Genomic DNA, 23,239 nt, shown 5'->3' on the forward strand with positions numbered 1-23,239 from the left:
GGTTCTTTCATGCAATTCCTATTTCTACTGTGAAATTGCGTTAGCACCGGCAGTACCCCAAACCGTCTTTTGTAACGTGGTGTTGAACTGACAGTGCTTCAAAACTGCGACACCGACGCCATCGGCCTTCATAACAATCGGTGGATTAAATATTTTTCAACGCTGTCTACTTGTCTACCGCCTGCTATGTGATCGATTCATTGCCCCAAAACGTCCCGGGTATTTTTGAAACAAATCAGGTGTCTGGTAGCGGCTGGTTCCAAGTATCAACGTTTTCGCAATCGCGGCGCTAATACGTGTTCGACGCACGAGCGGCAGGAATGGCTCAGGAGCGTCTAGCAAAGATTGCCGGAATGCCCGTAGCGCGGCAAAACCCTTCTCTTCTCTTCTCCTTCTTGGAAAACGAACCGGCTGTCGAGCCAAGGGGTAAGCAAGCGGCCATTACCATTTCTTCTGAGGCGAGATCAGGCGAGATGCCCGCGAGAAAGGAAGTCACGTGTGTGCGCCAAGGGCTGACCCGGCTGGCTTCCGGTTGAATCCGCCAAAATCGGGGGGAGCGACTTTCTCGGATCCAGATCGAGATCTGGAGCGGGAGCTAATCCAAAACGACCAGTGAAACACGTTCGTCTCGATCCCGATCGCCCAGTGAAATAGGCTCGCTCCGGAAAAGTCGATCCCGGCGCGCTCCAAAACGACCCGTGGAATTCGCCACGAGAAAAGTCGCTCCCACGATTTCGGCGGATTCAACCGGAAGCCAGCCGGGCCAGCCCTCGGCGCACACACGTGACTTCTTTTCTCGTGGGGCATCTCGCCTCAGAAGAAGAAGAAGCACGTGGCGGGCTAAGCTCCTAGATTGTCTCGACATCAGAAGAATTCGTAATGGCCGCTTGCTTACCCATTGGCTCGACAGCCGGTTCGTTTTCCAGGAAAGAGAAGAGAAGGTATTTGCCGCGCTACGGGCATTCCGGCAATCTTTGCTAGAAGCGCCTGAGCCATTCCTGCCACTCGTGCGTCGAACACGTGTTAACACCGCAATTGCGAAAACGTCTTCGAAACGACCGCGGCGGCCGCGAAAAGGGGATTCCCGGGCAGTTGAATGACGGGAAGGCATCCGCCGATCCCAGAGCAGTGGTCATGTTCCACTGGGGATCCGTAGGCGGCGCGACCCCGTTCGGATCGTGTACTCCAGTCCCGGTCTGGTCAACTGATCCCGGCGCGCTCCAAAACGCCCAATTCGACATAAAACCCGTTTATTCGTTCGTAATACGATTCCCACTTGCTGCGTTCCCCTTAAATATCACTGGTTGGCCCGCCCTCTTTTGGTGGACCGGCGATTCCCCGACGGGTCATGAGACGGGCGTTTCCCGGGGGCCGAGAGGCCGCAACCAATCGCCCCACTTTCCCACCGTCGGGGAATTGCTGAAGTTTCCCGCCTGAGACCCCACGACCTGCGCATGACAAGTGATGAAATCGGCATCTGACCTTTTGTAGCAGGTTCTGTAGCGGGGGAAATATTGGTTTGAAGCAGCCACTGACGCTTTTGGAGCAGATGCCAAGATCTGTTAGCACATCACTTGAGAATGAAAAATTGATTGAATCTCTGGCTGAGTTCATTTATGATAGTGATCTAGGGTTTCTGTTTGACACTCGAGCATATTACTTGTTACCGTTTCTAGGAAAATAATAGATAGAGCAATAAAGGAACACATTCTTAAATAAGGCTCTAGTCAGAGAAGGTTTTATTTACGGTGGGTATTAAAAAATGGTTGAAAAGCGTATCGTAGCGTAGTGGAATGAATCCTCTCTCCCCTCTTTATTTTACACTCGGTAGTTTGTTTAGCCTGTAAATATAAATTTTTTAGTGCCAGCAAGAACCAGCATATCCGCTAACACGTCTACCAATAAAAATGCGTCCCGTAAGATTAATGGACCTACCAAACTCAACACTGTAATATTATAAATTACAAAAGCAGCCAACCAACAATACTATAAAGGGCTACACTTGCGCTTTAAAGTCGACAAAGTTTTTTTAGCGGCGTAGGAACCAGAGTCAGGTCAAAGTTCGCCGCTCTTTCGACCGACAGCTGCACGGAAACTATCGGGACTATACTGCGAGTAGAGACGCTGTGAAGTTCGTATTTGTACAATATTTCTTTCCTTCTACTTCTCTAAATATGGCGGTCGACCAATATATATATATATATATATATATATATATATATATATATATATTTGCTTTAAGCCTTTCTCGGGGCAGGTTTGGCGCAATTGTTAACAAAAATGGCATTTTGGCGCAAGATGTAGCAGACTTCCCTTTATGGAGCAATCTGGCGCAAATGACGCAGCATTTTCATCCTTGCATATCTCATGACCAAACGCCAGGCGGGTTCGGACGCGAGCAAACTCTTTCTTAGAACTCGCGAGGCGAGTCAGACCGCCGTCCCTGATGTGGACAGCGCCGACGATCATTCCGCCAGACGTGGTCTAACGTTGCCCATCCAACTACCGCACTCTCCGATAGTCGTCCCGGCCCGAAACACACGTTCCGGTTCTCTCAGCTAAAAACGCGCGTTTTCAGCCTCGCATCGCAAAGTATACGGCCGACTTTCGAAGTCGCCCACCACCGCGGGAACTGTTCGTCAACGCTTTCGTAGACCAGCCAAGTCCCTCTCGTGCTTATGGCCCACAGCACAGCCTTCGTCGACCCTTACACCCACGGTTCGGGAAAGTCACCCTTTTGGACGATACGCTCGTGGGGAACAGTAAGCCAAGGCCAATTCTATGTACAATGTATTTATTAAAAAGCAAAAGAAGAACTCGCCGGTGTCACCCTTGTCTTCGGGTTTTCCAGTGTCGTTAGTATCCGGTGCCCTCCCCCCTCCCCCATCACGGAGTCCATCTACCGCTCTTGGTCGTCGGAGGAGTGCTGCCTCCTCATGTGGCTTCTGAGTTCGCATGGGAGCACGAATCCTCTGCCGCAGTCCCCGCACTTGTGGGGATACTCTTTTGAGTGCGCCCGGATCACGTGGCTCTTTACGTTCCTTAAATGGCAGGTCCTGAAGGAGCACAGGTGGCAGGCATAGGGCTTCTCGCCGGAGTGGGTTCGCCTGTGCCTTACGAGGTCACCTCTCGTAACGAATCCTCTGCCACACTCTGGGCAGACGTGGGGCCGCTCTCCGCTGTGCGTTCTTTCGTGTGTCCACAAGTGTGCCAGCTGAGCGAACTTCTGCCCGCACTCGGCGCACTCGTGAGGGCGCTCGCCCGTGTGCACTGTCTGGTGCCTGGTCAAGTCATTCTGCCTATTGAAAGCCTTGCCGCAGGTGTCGCACACGAAGGGCCTCTGTCCCGTGTGGGTGCGCTCGTGCTTGACTAGGTGTTGTTTATGATCGCTGGAGTAGGGACAGTGACCGCATCGGTGCCTGCGCCCTCTCCTCCCGTGCATCCTCTTCCGGTGTCCCTGGAGGTGTCCGAGGGAAGCGAAGACGCTGTCGCAGTCCCCGCACGCGAAGGTCTGCACTGGCCCCTCGAGGGACGGTGCCTCTTCTTGGTCTGCACATGGACGAGGAAGACAGGGTGGGCAGAGAGTTAAGGCGGGACACTACCGTCAAATCCTGAGATACCCCTCCCCCGCAAGGTGACCCGTCCCCCATTTTCGGGTGGATTTGTTATTTTCTTTTAAAGGGGGGGGGGGGGGGGTTCAACGATTTTAAGATTAAAAGAATATGCATCTCGTAATTTTTACGTTGTTTATCATGTCCCGGAAGTTACAGAAAACACCTCCTTCATTAAAAAATGTCGCTGTTCCGCTGCATGATCACAAAGCAAGAGTCGAGCTTTTCCCCCAACCTGCAGCAACGAATGGCAGCCGAAAAAACTACAGCGAAAAGATTACATGACCTCACTCGGCTCTAAGCTACAGCCTGAGGCCCGCTAATCTTAGCAGAGAGAGAGAGAGAGGAAGCGTCCTCCGAGAGAGCACAGGGGCACCAGAAATGCAATACACGCTGTCGAAATCGGTTTTCTGTTCTTTACTTTAGGAGTGTCAGAGGGCAACTTCCACAAGTGTTTGACCGAAGTCCGGAAATCGTTGCAACCCCCCAAAACCCCCTTTAAAACACCGAAAGATAGCCCACGCTTACTAATCGTAGCGTTCGAATCAATGATACCCTTGGCGTAAATGCCTCGGTTAGCTAGGGCAGGATATATAAGTGAACATTCCTGACTGGGAAGTACAGTACTCTTTGCTTCATTGCCACCTCGCCGTGATAACATGTTTGACAGACACATTATCTAAAAAAAATATTTTTGTTTTCAACTTTTCTCGACTGCAAACCGAAAGGTAGCCCATTCCTAATTTTTGTACAATTTTCTTTTATTTTGGATGGGCTATCTCTCTGGATATTAAAGCAACTTCATATTTCAAGAAAAAAAAAAAAGCATTTTTATGTATCGCGGTTCCACAACTAACAGTGCACTCCTGCCAATTTTTATCCCAATGGCAAACTTCGAAACTCAGCTTAGCTTTGCATCCGCGATGTCCCCCACTCACGCTTGTTCTGGGCTCCGTCCTTGGCTTCGACGAGTCCTAGCTCGGCGCCAAACTCGTCCCCGTACCAGACGAGCAGCTCGGTCCCCGGCGCTATCTTGGCCCTTGTCTGGTAGTAGACGCCTCCCCTGTGCTGGAAGGCCACGAGGTTCTGGCTCTTCTCGCTCGGGGCGCAGTTGACGTAGCGCATCCAGTTGGACTCCGACAGGGGCCGGGCGTCCACCAGGTAGCCGCCCCGGCCACGCACCTGGATCCGGGCAAGTGCACGCGGTGACGCACCACTTTTACACCAGCCTCAAGCATTTCAAGGAGATTGTTTTGGCAACTAAATCAAATTATCATTGCCTATATCGACGTTTTTACTTAGAGATACATTTCTTTGACTTCGAGTTCCTATGCTATGAGTGAAGTACTGCTGAGAACAAAGAAACCTACTTGTAACTTCCGTAATTTTGGATGCGCTCATCTGCGAATGGGTATTTCTGCATTGTCGACTTTTTGTGATATTTTCGCGAGTGCAACCTGAAGGCGATGCGTGCTGCTTGTACACTGTTGCTAGTAAAAAAGTATCTTTAGGATACCGCACCGTCAGAGCATAAAGTATTAGCGTGTTTCCTAGCGTCCTGAACTTCCTGTAACACCCTCACGATTTTATCCCTGGGACGAGCTACACCCCTAAGGGAGTACGATATTCTATTGTGTACTTCGACAATTCTATCCTCACTTTCAGGTTCAGAACCTTCAAGTTCACGCATGCTCACGGAACCCACAGGGAGCACTGCACCTTCCAGGTGTATCCGTTGCCCCCGCCGGAGCCGGTGAAGCGCACGCCTTCGTAGGGCCCGTAGCACAGCCTGGCCGGGAGGGGCCTGAGGGTGAAGACCCCCTTCCCGGCCCCCTTGATGCAGGACCGGGCCAGCCTCAGACCCTCGGGCAGGGTCTTGTTCGCCCGCTGGGGGTCTCCCGGGGGAACCTGAATTAATCGGAGGGGATGGATATGACGTTACAAGTAATATGTAAAGAGAGTTTACGTACTGCAAGGACTTTGTCAGCCAGGATGACAAAAACGAACGTGTATTTGTTTGCACTATTACTTATTTTCGAACGGTGCGATAAAACTTCGGTTTCAGTCATGTTTTTGTTAATCTAACATAAAATATGTACTAAAAACAAAATCTGTAAGCATTTCTGCTGTGATTCCAGACCCGTGATCTGTATAGGACACTCGAGAATGGGATACTTTCTGACACATCCAGCTAAGCTAAAAATATAGACATGCAGGCGGGAATACCACTTTTAGAATGGTTAATTTCATGACGCTGGCTGAATATTTTGGTAGCAGATATTTAGACTTTTTTATGGTTTCCATCGAGGGTTTTCTGGATATCCTCCAAGTTAATTTCTAATATAGACACGCTCCATTCTTGAAGTGTATTGTCTCCGATGTACAGTCTGGATAATGACTTAATAGTAGCACACTAGATTTCGCAGATTCTTATCATTCGATGTCCAGTCTGGTGCTGGAGCAATCGAAGCCCGCGTGTATACTTTCCCGGGTAGCACGCGGAATTCGAGGGAGGTTACACACGGACACAGGTAACGCCCGGACCCGAAAGCGAAAACTCGATCACGCCACGAAGTCCCTCTTGTCCCAACACAGATGGCTTGCTCCGTCTCTTCGCCTCTTCCCCGCAATCCTGCCATTTCAAAAGCTCACAATGCCTCCTCGATGTGCGCCAGACACCGAGGAAGTCGTGTAAATATCTCACCGGTGTGTCCTTGACGAACTCGAGCGGTCCGTGGACGGGACAGTCGCCGTGCCGGTCTTCGCCGCACTCCAAGCAGTCTGCACAACGGACAACAGTGAGCAACACACTTCTGTAGCCCCATTATAATTAATTAAGCTTTCGAAGTTAGCATGGAGTGTCACTGAGGGAAGGGAGCACGAGATCTTGTCCGTGTATCTCGAACTTCTGGACACTCACAGAAGAACTCGTCCTCCGAGGGAACTTCGCACTCGGCGTAGTTGACGGACTTGCGGCTACGCTTCGGGTATCGCGTCTGGCTCAAGGTGCCCTCTCCGGGATCTGCGCACGTCACCGGACGAAGAAAAGTCACGTCCTACCAAATGAACCGTTCATCCGATGCCCTGATTCCTTAGGTCCAGCGGCGTTACTAGGGTCAGCGGCACACAGGGCGGTCTGCCACCCCCTTAAATTCCTGAATTCCGATATGACGCGTGCCCGAAACAAGCTTGTGCATCGAACAATAATTCATGCACGCCGCATAACCCGTGGATTCTGGGTTTATATGCCCACCCCTGCCCGTTTTGATCTGGATGAGCATCGGTCTTGCGTGCACGGTCGTGTATCACTAAGGCCCGATGTACGCGTCAAAGATCCCGACCGAGCAGTGCTATCGAACTCGGTAAATTTGTCACCTGCAGCGGACATACCAGTCGCACCATTGGGGGTAACTAACTTTACGCTGCCTAAAAATACACACAGCGCTATTCCCTGACGTTCAGCTTGAGGGCCCTTGTCAGTATGGTTTCGCCAAGCTTCGTAATGGTACTAACTTAACATCCAGGGAAATTGACACTTCCCGTCATTAACCAAGATGCGATGACAATAACGGTGACGATATTCACAGTGAATACTCCCGCGTCAAGCACTTAACGGGTCCCCGTACCGTATTCCACCTCCTGCTTCCCCTGCGCAGCGAAGAGTGGCCTCACGCAGGACCTCGAAGCCAGGCGGGAACTTCCTCGCTGCAGGGGCGTCGCTGCTCCCGCCACGGCGCTCTGAAAGGGCGGAGCACGTGACGTCGGACATGACGTCGACTGACGTCATAGTCGTGGATTTTGCTCCATCAGTTGCGGCTGTGCACTGTACGTATGACCGATCAGTAAATGCATGCAGCGAAGCGATATCGGATGCTTTACCACGCCCTGTTACTTCAGCATTTAGAAGTATGAGGTTGAAAAGTGTAGCCTCACTGTTTTTTGTGAAAACGTTTTTAGATTGGAGATTGGATAATTGAAACTTAAGCAGGTGTACAGGCCAGCTGGTGAAATACTGACACGGTAACCCATGAGTGGGGGAAAACCGGGACGGACAACACAAAGCTGGAGCTTTGTTTTGTCCGTCCTGTTTTTTACTCCGGTCCTGTGGCACCGTGGTCGTGAGTTAATTGTTGAAATAAAAGCTTTGTCTAGGAGGCGCAACAGCCGCCGCTCGGTTAAAAGGTTTCAGCCACAATCGTCCACCCATTCACCCAACTGACTGATGCAGAGAAGGTGTGCCAAATCGGGCACAAAACTACGTGACACGGAGCCGCTTCGGCCGAACGCTAACGGTACGTTTACACCTGAAAAGAAATCCGCTGCCGCGGGAGCGGATCCGCTCCCGGCGGCGGCGGCGACGAGCTGGTTGTGTTTACATCTATTTCCTTCGAGCAGTGGCGGCAGCGCCGGCTGCGGCAGCGGTTCCCGTAACGTCTCGTCAAATATGACGAGAAGGCGCGAGAGTTCCCGCCTCAGCTCTCTCTCTCCCGGGCGTTGCTGCTCCCGGAAGAACGCGTACTCGTGACGTAGGCAGCGTCGCGCCGCGCAAGAATGTCACATCCGGTCAGCGAAACGCCTCGTTCGGCGGCAGAAATAGATCCCGGACCTAAACGGCTCGCCGCCGCGTTTTTTGCCCAGCGTTTCGCCCCAGCGGCAAAAGCTGGGCAGATCCGCTGGCGGATCCGCAAGTGTAAACGTACCATAAGGCAGCACTTCCGTCCGATACACCTGCCCTGCGTTGCCCTCCATTCGGTGACGTCATGATACCAACCTTGGGGGGCCTGTTCTCTTTCCCGGATGATCCTGCGGCGGCAGTGGTCGAGGCCTCTATAAGGCGAATCGAAAAAAATTGCGACTGATTATGCGGATAACCCTGAAATCTTCGGCGTTTACAAAAGAAAGCCAAGATACGTGAAACTTGTCTAAAAAATGAAAAAAAAAAAAAGTGTTTCGGTTCTTTTTTTTTTGTATTTTTTTTACTTATTGAGTGTTCATCCGCGTATCTAATTTACAAGTTATAAGTATAGGGTTCCGTGTTATTATATGTAGTCCTATATAATTATTATATAGGTCTCAGGACTGTATAATTATTATATTGTCCTGAGGGCAAATAAAAAAGATCGATTGTATTTCAAAGGAATCTTGGTAGGAGGGAGCACAGAATTATCAAACTCCGAATCTCGGAGAATTGGGAATATAGCAAGCATAAATTTCGAAAAACCACGAATTTTTGGAGAAAAATAAACCCCTAAAACAATTTGAAATTTACTAAGAATAAACTTCCAAAACATGGAACCCCTGTCGAGACTTCGAAGCGACGAGCATGGTGAAGTTATTTTTCGTATAGGTGCTTGAAATGTCGTACATCCACCAAAAAAATTATGTGCGCCTTTTTTTTCTTTTTTCTTCGAATACAGCCATTTTTGTGTGTTTTTTGACCCGGTCTCGACTTCACCATCTGCCTGACATTTCCCGTTTTTCGAACTTACGCTTTGTCCCTGCCGATCCAGGTCTTGAAGATGGCTTGGGCTTGAAGACCTTTCCAGCGGCAGTCTCGAACGAAGCGATTTACAGCGCGTGTCCCTGGTTTTGAGAGTGTACGTCAGTGTTGCCCGACTGCGCTGAGCTGTGGAGTTTCTCGTCAGTAGGCTGTGGCAGCCTGCGTTGGCGCAATTCCGGACGCTGGTGGCGGCTGAATTGCCGCGTTTTCTTTTTTATCTTGTGTTCTGTGGCGAGCATAACTTATTGATGTCTTTAAGAAAGCAGTGCTCTATTTTTGGGAACAAAAACAAAGAAATGACAGCTGTTTTGGTGAGTCCGTGCGCGACAGAACAAATGCAACTGGAATGTTTGTTTCATTTTATGTTCATTGTTTTACGCACCGTAAACTCAGCCGTGTCAATCTATAAACGTCAAAATATTTGACCACACAGGATATCCGTACTGCATGGATATTCCCCGCCCACAACATATAATTCAATGAGTCTCATCAATCGAACAAAAAATATATTGTACGTACCCCTCGGTGCTGCGTTATCCGAACAGGATTTGAGAAAGGTCTCAAATAACACGACGATCGGACGGAATCCGGCGCGTTTTGGGGAACATGTAGAAGAGAGCTCCTTTTTTGCACAGCTTCATAGCAAATGAACGAACGTGCTTATTATGTCGCCACACCCCGGACCCGACCCTATCAGCTATTTTTTGCGAAGACCCGGAACACAGCCTGGAAGGCTTTTTGGAGATTATCTCGACGGAAATAATCCTCCAAGCACGTCGAACTGCCTGCGTCGCGGGCTGCTTGGCGTTCGCTCTCTTCGTTCGTTTCCTGCGAAGGCCGAGCGGGCTACGAGCCCTGGTATTCCCTGGTTCTCACAGTGGAACATAACATACAAAGGGTAAGCATCCTAAACAGGCGAACAAAATAAAAACTTCCAAGAAAAGCCGGCGAACTCCGAATGCAAAATGCAGGTGGGGAGTCACGCTGACCGGGTTTCCACAGCTCAGGCGGGTGCCAGAAATTTCTGGCTGATAGGGGTCGCTCGATTCGCAAAATGGCGGCGGCCAGAGCGCTCTTTTTGGAAAGGTATCCCACTGCCATCGTTTCTTCGAGTGGAAAGGGGAATCTAAGGCAGCGACTGAACTCGCCGAGCCTTTGTTGTCAGTTTCATGGAGCCCAGACATCTGATACAAATACATCTTCAGTCAGGAAATTCTGCGCCATTTGGGCCAAATTGGGCGATGAGAGGACGTCTGCTACATTTAGCGCCACAATGACATTTTTGCTAAGACTTGCGCCGCACTTGCGCCGAGGTGGGAAATGCAAAAGATAAGAATATATTATTATTGGTGGGCCACGATATTAAAAGACGCGAGAGGAGAGGAAAATGGTACAAATACATACGTAGGAATAACAGAAAAGATACAGGCGAGCTGGTGAACTTTCAACATGGCGAACAACTAAGACTTGGAACAAAAAGTGGGCGACACACGCGCCCAATTTTTTTTCAGTCTCGGGTCTACAAAAAGTTAGGCAGGCTATTTATGCGAATACTACAATTATGCGATTTGCGGAGCTGAGTTGTACGGACAGTGGGCATAGGATAGGAGGCTAATAGTAACGATTAGTCGGCTAATTGGGCAGAATGTGTTAATTGACTTTTTCATTGGTGAACATAGACATATGGTTCCAATTGGAAACTTGCTGAGCGTCATTGAAAACTACGACATCAGTAATTTGTAGAAAGACCTCGAACGTGTGAGAAGCTCAGTGGTGCTCTAAAGTTACCGCTCGTGTAGCAGGTACAAGGCTCGGGCTTTATGATAAGAGACGGAAAAATCGCGAGGGCGCCTTATCGCACAGGTAGCCTTGCTCTGCTGCACGACTGGTAGCTTTAGCGCACGCTTCTCACTCACTCAGTCTTTTTTCTAGAACGCAGTAAGACTTCGTCTACTGGGCTGTGAAGCGCGTTCGAGCGTGCGCAATACCTCTCTAGGCCGAACGATTGTACACTGAGTATGCGTTCACAGCTCAATGACTTAGGCATTTTTCGTCAGGATAGATGCTCCCACGAGAAGAGTGTAATGGATATGTGAATAGAATTGGAAATTTGAAATGTTCTTGTCCAATCGCATTTCTCTTTGGTTATCAACGCTTTTTAGCGTCATCACAAGACGTTCAACCCATAATACACTGGTGATTAAAAAATAAGCACCGAAAAACATGCACCGATTTTCGCTCAAAAATAAACACCGGAAAAAAACATACCATAATCATTACCCATGTCACCTTTTTGGGTGATATGTGAATTTCCTGAAGAACAGCGAGTTATCACCCTCCCCTAGGAGCAGAGGTCGGCATTTCAGATCGCCCTTACTCACCCTCACCCTCACAGCCACACTCACCTAAGCCCCTCACTCACCCTCACCCTCACAGCTACACTCACCTTCAGCCCCTCACTCACCCTCACCCTCACAGTCACACTCACCTTCAGCCCTTCACTCACCCTCACTGAACCTCACGGCCCTCACGGCCCTCATGCCCCTCACTCACTCATGGCCCTCACGCCACTCACCGCCCTCACGGCCCTCATCGCCCTCACGGCCCTCACCGCCCTCACGGCCCTCACGCCACTCACCGCCCTCACCGCCCTCGTGGCCCTCACCGCCCTCACGGCCCTCACGGCCCTCAGGCCACTCACCGCCCTCACGCCACTCACCGCCCTCACGCCCCTCACCGCCCTTGCGGCCCTCACACCTCTCACGCCCCTCACGCACTCATGGCCATCACGCCACTCAGGCCAGCTTCAGATGGGGCAATTTCGCCCAGAAACTTTACGTCGCAACACCAGCAACACGGGCCGCCCGCGATCACACGCAGCAACCAATTGCTGCAATTTGCCATCGTCATCATAAAATTTTATTTTTCTTGCAGACACAATTACGCGTTATAAACGTGTTTTTATGCATTTAAACCTCGTTAAGAATACTAATGCACCTTTTTGAAACAGTTTATTTCCAAAAAACGATCGATTTCAAACCAAAACCAAGTCTTTCGGTGTCATCATCACCGACACGAGGTATCACGTGAAAATTTGGTGTCCCTGATTGGATGCAGCCGCTTCAAACGTATTCGAATTGCTCCGTGTTGCTTGCTTATTTTGAGCCGGACCCGATCTCAGCAATTCGTGTCGATCTAGGGAAAGCTAGAGAACAACCCGCCATTAACACCAAAATTGCTGAGAAAGGTGCTCGATCTGAAGGGGGCCTCACGCACTCACCGCCCTCACGCCTCTCATGCCACTCACTGCCCTCACGCACTCATGGCCCTCACACCCCTCACGCACTCACCGCCCTCACACCACTCACGCACTCATGGCCCTCACGCCACTCACCGCCCTCACGCACTCATGGCCCTCATACCCCTCACCGCCCTCATGGCCCTCACCGCCCTCACGGCCCTCACCGCCCTCACAGCCCTCACTCACCCTCACACTTATGAATTTTCCTGGTTCAGAAACTCACTCACCCTCACCTCACCTGTGAAGATGAGGGTGAGTGAGGGCCCTCATGAGTGAGGTTTGCCGAGGTATGCCTAGGAGTACCCTGACTACAGAGCAGGCGACCCGTTTTTCCCAGCGTTAGATTGCGGTGACCACGAATCGTACGGAGGTCACAGGACGTCCGTGAAAAATAAAAATGAGGCAAAGAACGATCTACTCTGTGCACGCTTCATCCCCGATTTCCACGACCCCAAGGCCGAAGGACGTTTGTGTGAAGGATAACGATAAAATACAACTTTGCGTAAAAAAAAAAGCCCGTTTTTAAAAGAAAAAAAAAAAGTAGAAACAAGCACAACGCGTTGACGGACCGCGAGGTTGTGGAACACCTCGCGGTCCGCTTGCCACAGGACGGTTGTCTTCGACCCATAGCTCCAAGGTGAATTTGCCACTTGCGAAAACACGGAGACCTACCCAGCGAGAACCAGGAAAGCAAGACACGCACACTGACGCCTCGGCGCGCAGAATGAAACAGGATACGGGCGCGGAATACAGCCGCGGAAGAACACCTCGCACAGTGCCGATCCGGCCGATCTCCGAACGGACGATTTCGTATTTCGTGGACAGCTAGCGCCACCGCACGGGAGAGAGAGGTACCTTAAAAACGACGAAAACAAGCACCGACACCTTGGTTCTTTATATTTGCTGTAGTTACGGAACAAATCGACTTACATGAATAATTAGAATATTATTCGATTCCGTAATAAATTTAGAAGACATTAAGCGCAATACTTCTTATGTTTGAATTTAGATAATCTTGTAAATTCGCTCCGAACGCAAGAGTGCCGAATTAGCCGATTTTGACCATTTTTATGATTTTTTAAAGAATATAATTAAATCTATGATGAAACATTTGTTGCGCTTAGTGTCTCGATAATGACTCAATGTCTTTAAAGCCGAAATTTTCAAGAAGATCCGCGCAGCCGTTATTATCTGAGAATTTTTTTAATTTGGTGAAAAACCTCATGTATTCTCTATGGGGCTCTGAGGTGTGCCCCCTCTTAAAGCTACGCTTCAGAATAACGACACTTACCCATCTTGGTGCTTAAATTCATGGTTGCCAGTTATCTGAAGCTTTATCTGAAATCACTGGAAACGTTTTTTTTTTTTTTCCTCTACAAATGTTTAAACAGTTTGCGACAGAGCAAAGCAATATTACATGAGCTTCCTAACACTGAATCTACGGCTCAGGAAGTCGCACGTTTGAATCCTGACGATCGGCAGTTCCGTCTGCTCTGTACTAAGCCCACAACAATATCGGAAAACAGCGTGTCGATACTCTTAAGCGTAGCTCAATTAGTGACTCTACTAGTGAGATGTGGGCAACTCCCCCTGCCGGGACCGAAGTAATCACCCGGCCGTTCCTGGTTCAGCATGTGAAACACGTGCTCGGCGAGAAATGCTAAGACAAGACTCTGGACGTGTTTTGGGTGTAAATAAAACGGTTAGCCACTCTCTTATAGAGTGAGCATCTGCATTGAAGCACTTTATTGGTTTGATTTCTCAGAGTGCACCGACAGCTATAGTCGGCGAACTTTTGTTCACGTGGTGTCCCTCACCGACAAACTCAGAAAACTCAGCTGGATCCTGGTTTCTATGCATCTCATCGTGAAGCGGAAGGCCGCATATAAATCAAGGCGGCAGAAATCACGCTGCCGTGGTGGAACGATGCCACAGGGGACGTGTCACCCTGCTCCGGTATAGTGGAAGTAAAAGTAACGAATAAATCTTGTTTTGGCTGAAAAGAGCGAGGAGTGTACCTAGTGCACGTAAACTCCTTGCTTTCTTTTTCCTACGGCCTTTCCCGTCACAGGAGAAAGCATGCTCATTTTTCTGCGGGGGGGCGCTGGCACTATTCTCGCTGTTCCACCCTGCTAACCCTGCTGCTCAAAGGGGTCTGTTTCTCGTGGCCCGATGGTGTACTGGACTCAGAGTCCAAACTTTCCTCGAGGCTGGCCCAAGTACAGTTCCCGCGCGCTTTGGCTGGAGAGAGATCCGGGCACGTATCCCGGGAGACACTGTTCCCCATGTGAGTGAGCCGCCCCGGTCCGTTGAGGAGGATTAGTCCGAGGTTTTCCATGATGACCATCAGCTTCCTACCCTTCGGGGTGTGTCGCTGTAGCCGAGAACCCCCTGCGGCGCGTTAAAGTCTCCCACTGTGAGTATAGGTTGTTCCTTTTCGGGCAAGTGATGCGGAGTGCGTCCCGAAAAAGTTAATCGAACAAGTCTTGCGTTTTCTTCGGCGAGCTAGAGACGTTTAAGAGGAAGAGACTGCACTTTACTCGATCCCTGGCCAAGAGTCCGAGAAAGATGTGAGGTATGAGCGCAGCGAGTTTGTGTTCTATTACCGGAACCTGTTCGGCTACCAGTGTGGCGACTGTCGGCTCCTCGTCTTCGTCTTCCGTTTCATGGTAGAAGGCTGCGTAACCTGAGAGCGAGGGTAAGTTGCCTGTTTCTTGTAGGAATATGGCGACAGGCTTGCAGTCTCGCGTCGCTAAGAACTGCGTTAGTGCTCCACGTTTACGGCGGTAGCCTCTGTAGTTCCACTGCCACACGAGACCTAAGTCCTCCACCTTGCGCTCGGTGTTAGTTTCGGTCATATGCATGTTGCCGTCACTACTGCCTCCCCCCGTTCCCATCATGGGAGCAGCAAGGAACGCTGTATGGCCTCGGTCACGTTCGGGTGTTCGGTGTTTGGGCCGCGACAACTTGCAAGATTATCGGTTGCCGGTTAAGGGAGGAGGTCGTGAGCTCGTTGATTAGATTTGTCTCTTTGAGAACCAGATAGAATGCTTGCATTAGTTCGAATTTAGCTGTTTGTAATTCTGCGTGGAGAGCTTGTATATCTCTGTAAAACTCCTTACGCGTTACAAAGTCTAGTTCGTTTTCGGTTTTGTTGCTCTGGTCTTTGATTAAGGGTCTTTTGGCCGGAGGTGGTTTGGGGCTTGATTCCGCTGTTATTACCTATCTCGGGAATCGTGCGCGCTTAGATGTTTGTTTGTGTGGTGTGTATGGGATGGGGTGGGGTGATAGAGGATTGCGGAGACTGTCCCGCTCGGCTCACCTGCTCTCCTCGGGCTGGACTGCCTGTTGCTGCGGGGCCCTGGACTTTCCCTGGTTCTGCGGATCTTGTATTGTCATTTTGGTTTTTTTTCTGCGTTTTCTCTTTTTTCCGGATGCCCCCGTGCCGGTCCGTACTCGCTCGGTACGGGTACTCCCATCGTCGCTCTGTAATAGAAATGCTGGTTCCGCGGGTTCCATCCGGTGCTTGTGTGAGGGCCGCTGCTTATCTCTCCGGACCTGCGCTGGCCAGAGGAGTGTAAGGGTTTGTGTTAGCGATTCCTCTACCTTCAAGCGCTGGCCGGTGGAACAGCGAGGTCCTTGTTGGCGGTGAAAGTTGCCGCTGCCATTGCTGTAGCGGTTGTCCGGCGTTGGTATTGCTTTGACTCTGATGTTCCCTGGTTCCCTTGCACTGTCTCGGTCTCTGTTGCTTTTCCGCCGTCTGCTGGTCCCAGGCACATAGTATACAGGGGGGCGGGGGGGGGGGGGGAGGCGAAATATTCTATTTTACTGGGGCCTCCTCTCCCCGTCATGCAGCATTTTGTCATGGGCGAGACCCCCCGCCCGAGTCAAAATCCTGGCTACGTACCAGGCTGGTCCTGGACCCCGCCCTTGTTGTACGGTTCACGCTTCCTCGCGGGGCACATGGGATCTTTGAATAAATGTTGTGCCTTGCAGTGTATGAAGCAGGGTACGCGAGCATTCGTGATGCTCTATGTCTCCGTTGAGGAGGCCGCATGTAGTGCACTTGTTCTGCTAGGGCAGTGGCTCTGAAATGAGGTCTGCGAAGGCATTCTAGGGGTCAGCGGGGCCTTGCCTCCCCAGGTCAAGCCCGGCAGAAAAAAATTCGCTCTTTTTCAGATTGAGAAGAAACGTTTCAATTGTCGGGAAGTTTTCTCGTGTGTATGTCAATGGCAGAAGTCTACTTCACACTAGCAATTAGTTATATTAATTTCTTAAATCATTATCATAATTACCCTGTATCTTTCCCTTCCCCCCACCCCAAACGAGGTTCTCTATCATGGTTGAAAAAACCCCGAGACTGCGGGTAAACGACACAACACTAAAAAGTTTCTATCATCTCCGCCGATACACAAAAGGTCCGCGTTACATCAACGGTTCAGAACCACTGTGCAAGGGGTAGGGGCACACGTCTCTTCTGTGCCCACTGCAGCGACTGCCGTACGAAGCACCTTAGCAAAGAAGCACGAACTTGAAGAAGACGGGATGACTGATATAAAATGCAGAGTGCCCAGAACACACATCGAAAACCGGTTATTTAGGAAAGTAGGGTTTTCACCGGCATTCCACCATTCCGAGGCGTGCGAAGCATGGAACCCTGATTCCTTGGAATGTAATGAGCGCTGCATCAGAATTGCCCATCTTGAGTGCGTTGAGAACTCTGGGGTTTTCGGGTCCCATCGGTCTGATTTTCTCGGTTAGATATTCGGTGCTGAACCCGAATCCGATCTTGGTTGTGACACCCCTGCAGGAGTCGTCCGGAGCGGCAATGTAGGCTCCAATATCGTAGTCCCTACCCGTTCAAACTTCACTCGTGCTTCACTCGGACCATTCTTTCCGCCGTGCCGACGTCGGGTGTACTGAAGGTCATCAGGTTCTGGTCCTTGCGGATATTTGCTGATATTATAGTCTGATCAATCTGCAGGTTTAAGCATCTTGTTAAGAAAAATCACATCGATCGCCCTTTTTTGCGACCAAACCCACGCGGAAAGGACGGGAAAACAAAAATGAGAATCAGCAGTAAACAGAGCCATGTGTCACCGCTGAAAATAAAGAAAAAAATCGCAACGGCCGGGTTCGGACAAAACACGGACAAAGTTCTAAGTCGCCCTCCCCCCCCCCTCCCCCCCCCCCCCCCCCCCTTTCGCTGAGTATATATATATAACAATATCGCAGTCTTTTGCGGTGGTCTGCGAGAAATCGTTCAGGAAAAGCACCCATCAGGGAACCTCTTCACCCATATTAGGGATGCAAGCACTCGTAAGTACAGATGACTTACGGCGGCGAGGGTGCGCATTGTGTAGGTGAGTACGTGTGCGTGTTGTTGGGCGAAAAGGAAAGCCGCGCCGCTAGTCATCTGGAAGAGCATTCGCTGCACACACACCGAAACGTACAAAAACATACACGCACACACATGCTTCATATGTTACTCCCCCACCGTGGTTCCTCTCCCAGCCCGCCCCGAACACGCTTCCAAAAATATTGCTAAAAAAATGGAATACGTTTCACTCCCCTGTAACGCCGAATTAGAGCGCAGCTCTTGAGGAGGAGGGGGGAAGGGTATACCCCTCCTCCCTCCTCCTCCTGCTCTCGTCCCTCAAGCTGCTCCCCTCTTCTTCTCCTCCTCCCCACGCGTTGCATCATGGGAAATGTCCCATAATGCAGCACGCGGTTACACCGACGGCGACGCCGCTCAAGCCGGAAAAGGGCGCCTAAAAGCTGCGCTCTAAAAAAAAAAAAAAGTAATGGCCGGTTTTTTTTGCTTTCGCCCGTCTTGTAGACTTGAATACAAGGCTCGTATTCGGCCCGTGCCCTTCATGAATGTAGCCGAGAAGCCCTAACCCGGCCCGCAGGTCGGGCCGGCCCGTGGGCTGGCCCGTACCAGTGCAGATCTCTACCTGCGACGCTGCCTGCTCGCCCCTTCGTTATGACTGGGCGGACTCCGCCACCTCGCGGCGAGCGACGGAGCTAGCGCAATTACAGTTGTACTCTTACTCGCACTGCTCATGGAGTTATTAACGCTATGGTACTGCTGGGGAGCGACTGGAATGAAACGACCGGAGAAGCCTTCGCGCGCGCGCTTCGGTATCTCCGAGGTTATGAAGCGGGGATACCACCGTGCATCGTCTGCTACAGGTGCACGTGCAGAAGCGTGGATCTCGACGACGCAAGCCCGTCACCGTCCGAGCTGAACTCCCCCTATTAAATTTTTGGTCTTGTTCATACTTCGTTTCAGCTTCGGTCCAGATGCAGCCAAAGCTACAAGCGCGAGCTCCGGGCTTTCAGCATCCCTGCCAAGCACGCGCGCTCGTGCAGTGCAAGCACTGTTCTGGGCCACATGCTCGCACTTGTAGCATCGGCTGCGTCTGGACCGAAGCTGAAACGAAGTATAAAGGTTGTGCAACTTGTGTTGTATCGTTTGGCACAGCGTAGAAATTCAGCAAAGTGATAAATATTAAGTCGGGTGCTTCATAATCTTAGTGCTGTGGTTTGTAGAACCTGTGGTCCTGCATATTTTTGTTATCTTGCGTAATCCACAGCTTTCATAAAACATTAAATGCTGATTGGAGCTCGGGGTTGATTAAAAGAATTACATCAATTGATAAATCTGTTAGTAGATTTTTATCGCCATGTTACGTGAGACATTAAAAACACTTTTTTTTTTACTATTTTTACTGTCATAAACGTCCATATAGCAGTCCCATTTTTCACGTTGCGACGCCTACAGAAATATTAATTTTTAAGTAATGTAAAGCGTACATTCACCCTCGATGACAATCACAAGCATGCTGAAGTGGTTTACCAGAAATATTAGAACAGGCATTCTTTCACTTTTTTAACTCCTACTCCAGCACAAACTGAACGTATGTACAGGGTGTCACAAAAGAAAATTTACACGGTCTTTTTTACCGCAAAAATAAACAAGGCATTGCCGAACGCTCATTCACCGCACAAAGGTAGAAGTAGACGTCACAACCAGATGCCAAAGTTTCAGCCCGATCCGATAACTTAACCAAACTTATAAGTGATTTTCTGAAAAGTTCAATGGGAAAATGAAGCCCATTTTTGCCTGTTTTCGGTTCCTGGTGCCATAGAGCCCGTGTGTTTGAAAACGCCGTCGGCCGCCATTTTCCCATTGAAATTTTCAGAAAATCACTTATAACTTTTGATTAAGTTATCGGATCGGGTTGAAACTTTGGCATCTGGTTGTAGACATGTAGGCACCCTATCTGGTTGTGACCTCTAGCGCTACCTTTGGGCGGAGAATGAGCGTTCGGCGATGCCTAGTTTATTTTTACGGTAAAAAAGACCGTGTAAATTTTCTTTTGTGACACCCTATATATATATATATATATATATATATATATATATATATATATATATCATCGCAATTAAAGCATCACTTGAATATAATTTGAAAGCAAATCGATGAACTGCCCAGTCGGTCAGGGCACGGTGGTCAGGGCTAGAGCACTATATAGCTCCTACGGAGCAGAGTAGCGCAATCCTTTGAACCCCGTGTTTTGCCGACAACATGGCCGACAGAGCGGCTCGGCGCGAGTCACGTGGTACTCAGGGTTCCAGGAGGCGGCCCGCCCTATGGGAGAATACATGGAGATCGACATAACACAGCTGATTAAAAAACTAACGGCGAGTTCACATTTTTCAAAACTAGCCTGTCGTGAAGTTAGTAAAGCGCTAAACACTTTATCAAAGTTTTAATAATATCGGATGCGTGTGCAAATTTTGAGAAGGCAATTTCCAAGGCAATGGCGTTTGAAGCAGACGGTTTTTGCTCGCAGCGGAGATGGGCTTTTCGGGTTGGCCGGAGCGGGTCACGTGAATGGTGTGACGTCGCCGTGTCGTCTGCTGCATGATGCCGCTCAGGCAATTTTAAAAAAAAAGTTACGTCCTTGTATGGCACAAAACTTATCGCATATTATTCTAAAATGTTTCATTATTATGTCAAAAATGATTTCCATTCCGCACATCCCCACAAAATTGAAGAAACGACGATTTTCTCACGTTCTCCATGCATTTCTGACCGCAGTTGGAACCTCCGGGCGTTCGCCGCTAGTCGCCGAGAGACGGCGTTCTAGATTGCGCTACTCTGCTCCGAAGGAGCTATATAGTGCTCTAGTCAGGGCGAAGGGTGCGAAGGGTTATCGGAGTCTGGGGAGAGTCGCTGCGGCCGGTGCTGTCAAGTGTCATGGGGCCGGGTTGAAACAATAAAAAAGATTACAAAATGCATTTAGTGCTGGCTCCGCACGTTGTTGCATTTCCGCAACATACATCCGCGAGGCGAGCCGTCCAGTGCTGCCATCTGTACTCAAGCGGCGAAACTGCTCCCTGAAAAGCATGACAGCCACCACGCGAACGTTCAACAGGTTACACAGGGCTACTGTGTACAGTCTTGGGTAAGTTACTTTTAAAAAGTAATTCGTTACAGTTAGTTACTTTCAGAAAATGTAGCGAAGTTACCGTTACAGTTATCGCAACAAAAGAGTAACTTGTTACAGTTACAGTTATTTTTAAAAAGTAACGACGTTACTTTTCAGTTACTTTTCTCTAACACCAAAAAAAAAAGGAAAGCTAAAAAACGCCTTTCACCAAGTTTGATTGCATGAAATTAAACATTACACTTTTTACTTCATATTGTAACTAATAGCGAGTTCGTTTCACACGCACTGGCACCGTTCGAGTTCTCTCCCAGAATGCATCGCACTCAGAGAGTGTTGCACGGAAAACTGGACTCAAACGAACTCGCCAACTGCACCGAGTGCAGAAGACTGATGCTGCCGCCATCTATGTTGTAGAAAAGGTACCGACTTCAAACCGAAACTAGCGCCTTTCTGATCGGAGTGATGCGTGGGAATGCGAGAATGCAGTCGCTACCAACGTTTATCTACAAACGTTGGTCGCTGCAATTTGTAGTTTATAGTTGCGATGACTTCAAGCAGCTCGGCTGCCGTAAAGATAGTTACAGACGGCGTAAATTTCCGCAACCAGCTGTCTACAAAGCAGCGGGTTGCGATCTTTCAATTATTTTAACCGTTTACACTGAAGAAAACTGATGATGCTGTCCGAGCAGAAGCATGATCCGTTTGAGCATGGTATTGTGCGTGAACCACTGAAAGGGTGCGGCTTAAAACTATTGGAATATCCAGCAAAAATGGGACTTTCGATTTGGATCGTCATTATAGGTGGATCAGATATTAGCCTTGTTGAGGGCGTCGAGAACGAGAGCATTCTCAAACAAAATACGACGGGTCAAGTTAGCTGACGTAGGTAAATGTTAAACATGATGATGTTGCTCAATCCTCGGGTAAAGTTACCATTTTCAGCTTTCTCTGATGCTTATTGGGCAGTCAGAAGTTTCTGCTGGGGGAGTTTTGTCGACAGATGTTAAATTTTTCACCCGCACACGAATGGTGATAGATATCTCGCGGGCCGCTGTTACGTTTGTTCTGAGCATTCCTTAACACACTGGTATATTTCAGCGTTTGTCCGGCAACAGAGCGATTTAAAACCTGCAAATAAATCACGGGTTGTCAATTGCTTCCTTCGGGAAATAGCAGACGCTCACAATTCAAGCTCGCGTTTGATTTCGTGGCCCGCGGGACGCGATTTCTATCAGAAAATCTACTTTTTTTTTTTTGTTTCCCCCGTTGGGTTCGCGACACATCGTAGCAGACGAACCCTCGTCGTCCGCTCCCGCTCCTCGCCGGCCGGCCTCCCACGGCAGAGCCCCGCGAGAGAGAAAAGAAGGAGGGAGAGGAGGAAAGGGAGGAGGGAAGAGTACCGCGATTGGCTGGCGCAGTCACGTGGTACGCGCGCGCTACGGGCTGTTCTAAGCTGCGTGCAGCCCCCCCTCCCCCCCGCTACCGCCGACGCGAGCAGACGCCCTGCCGTTTTGTTTTGGAGCACTCCACGCCCCAGTCGAAAAAGTGCATTGGTGCAGTCCTAGATATTGGAAGGTATCGTTAGTGTGAAACTGGATAACATACGCGCACAGGTCTTAATGCTGACTGGGCAGCTACGCTACGGCCGTTTTATGCTTTCTGCCGTAACGTTCGCGTACTCCAGGGCGGAAGGGTGTGTTTAGGCCTAAGGACCCGTGACCGCTGCCAGCGTTCCGAAGTCATTTACGGCCTGGAAATAAACCCAGCTCGTTTGGCTTTCGCTAAAACGTCCAGTGTAGCTAATGTTTTATTTCATTCGAACGACGCGCCGCTGCGGTGTTGTGTAGTCTGCCCTACAGCGATGCCCAACTCGCCGCTTGGCAGCATTATTCACGGGTGTAACATCATTCGCCCGTTGCTGGCCTCAACAGGAATCGCGCCAGGTACGTATGAGACGCCAACGGAGCACAAGCGGTGATCTGGACCGCGAGTGCACGTCTGAATTGTGCTTTGCATATACACTGTCACGCCTCTGCAAGAATCAATCGCGCTCCCCGCAGCTAGTCGAAATGGAAAAGTGCATTGTCAAGCCTGTAACCCTGCGGCGAAATTGATCTATACCCGATGTCAGCTTTTTTGTGCTCCACTGGAAACGGTACTAAAGCGTGAACGCAGCTGCTTCGACCAGTGCTTTTTTTTTTTTTTTTTGCGCGATCACTCGAGGGGCTGAAGCATGTCCGCGGGCAGCGTGCACGCACTCGTACACCCACAGTGGAGTGACGCGAAGTGACGTAGCGATTGTTACAAATTTAGCGAAGGAAGCGGGCAGTGAGAAAATATTCCACAAGCCGACTGGCCATCTACT

General features: G+C 49.8%; 1 protein-coding gene and 1 long non-coding RNA gene across 2 annotated transcripts; both read right to left on the reverse strand.

The window, feature by feature from the left end:
- Positions 1-2,777: 2,777 nt before the first annotated feature.
- Positions 2,778-6,627, reverse strand: LOC120841668 (oocyte zinc finger protein XlCOF19-like). Its single transcript, XM_042294650.1, has 5 exons — positions 6,532-6,627; positions 6,316-6,392; positions 5,331-5,519; positions 4,550-4,793; positions 2,778-3,549 (listed from the first exon to the last, which is right to left on the reverse strand). The coding sequence occupies exons 4-5, from the start codon at positions 4,734-4,736 to the stop codon at positions 2,900-2,902; spliced, it is 837 nt and encodes a 278-aa protein (XP_042150584.1). The 5' UTR covers positions 4,737-4,793; positions 5,331-5,519; positions 6,316-6,392; positions 6,532-6,627; the 3' UTR covers positions 2,778-2,899.
- Positions 6,628-7,243: 616 nt separating this feature from the next.
- Positions 7,244-9,127, reverse strand: LOC120841677. The gene is made up of 3 exons (XR_005715790.2): positions 9,101-9,127; positions 8,383-8,438; positions 7,244-7,349 (listed from the first exon to the last, which is right to left on the reverse strand). It is a non-coding gene; the product is annotated as an uncharacterized LOC120841677 (long non-coding RNA).
- Positions 9,128-23,239: the final 14,112 nt, after the last annotated feature.

Source organism: Ixodes scapularis, unplaced genomic scaffold (genome assembly GCF_016920785.2).
Source record: "Ixodes scapularis isolate PalLabHiFi unplaced genomic scaffold, ASM1692078v2 PGA_scaffold6__148_contigs__length_123643588, whole genome shotgun sequence".
NCBI lineage: Eukaryota > Metazoa > Arthropoda > Arachnida > Ixodida > Ixodidae > Ixodes > Ixodes scapularis.

Bases quoted from the DNA above. Each gene is read 5' to 3' on its own strand.
- LOC120841668 (XM_042294650.1), bottom strand. From the start codon at position 4,736: ATGCGCTACGTCAACTGCGCCCCGAGCGAGAAGAGCCAGAACCTCGTG. The intron at 3,550-4,549 runs GTGAGTGGGGGA...GTCCATGTGCAG, and splicing joins GGACGGAGCCCAGAACAAGC to ACCAAGAAGAGGCACCGTCC.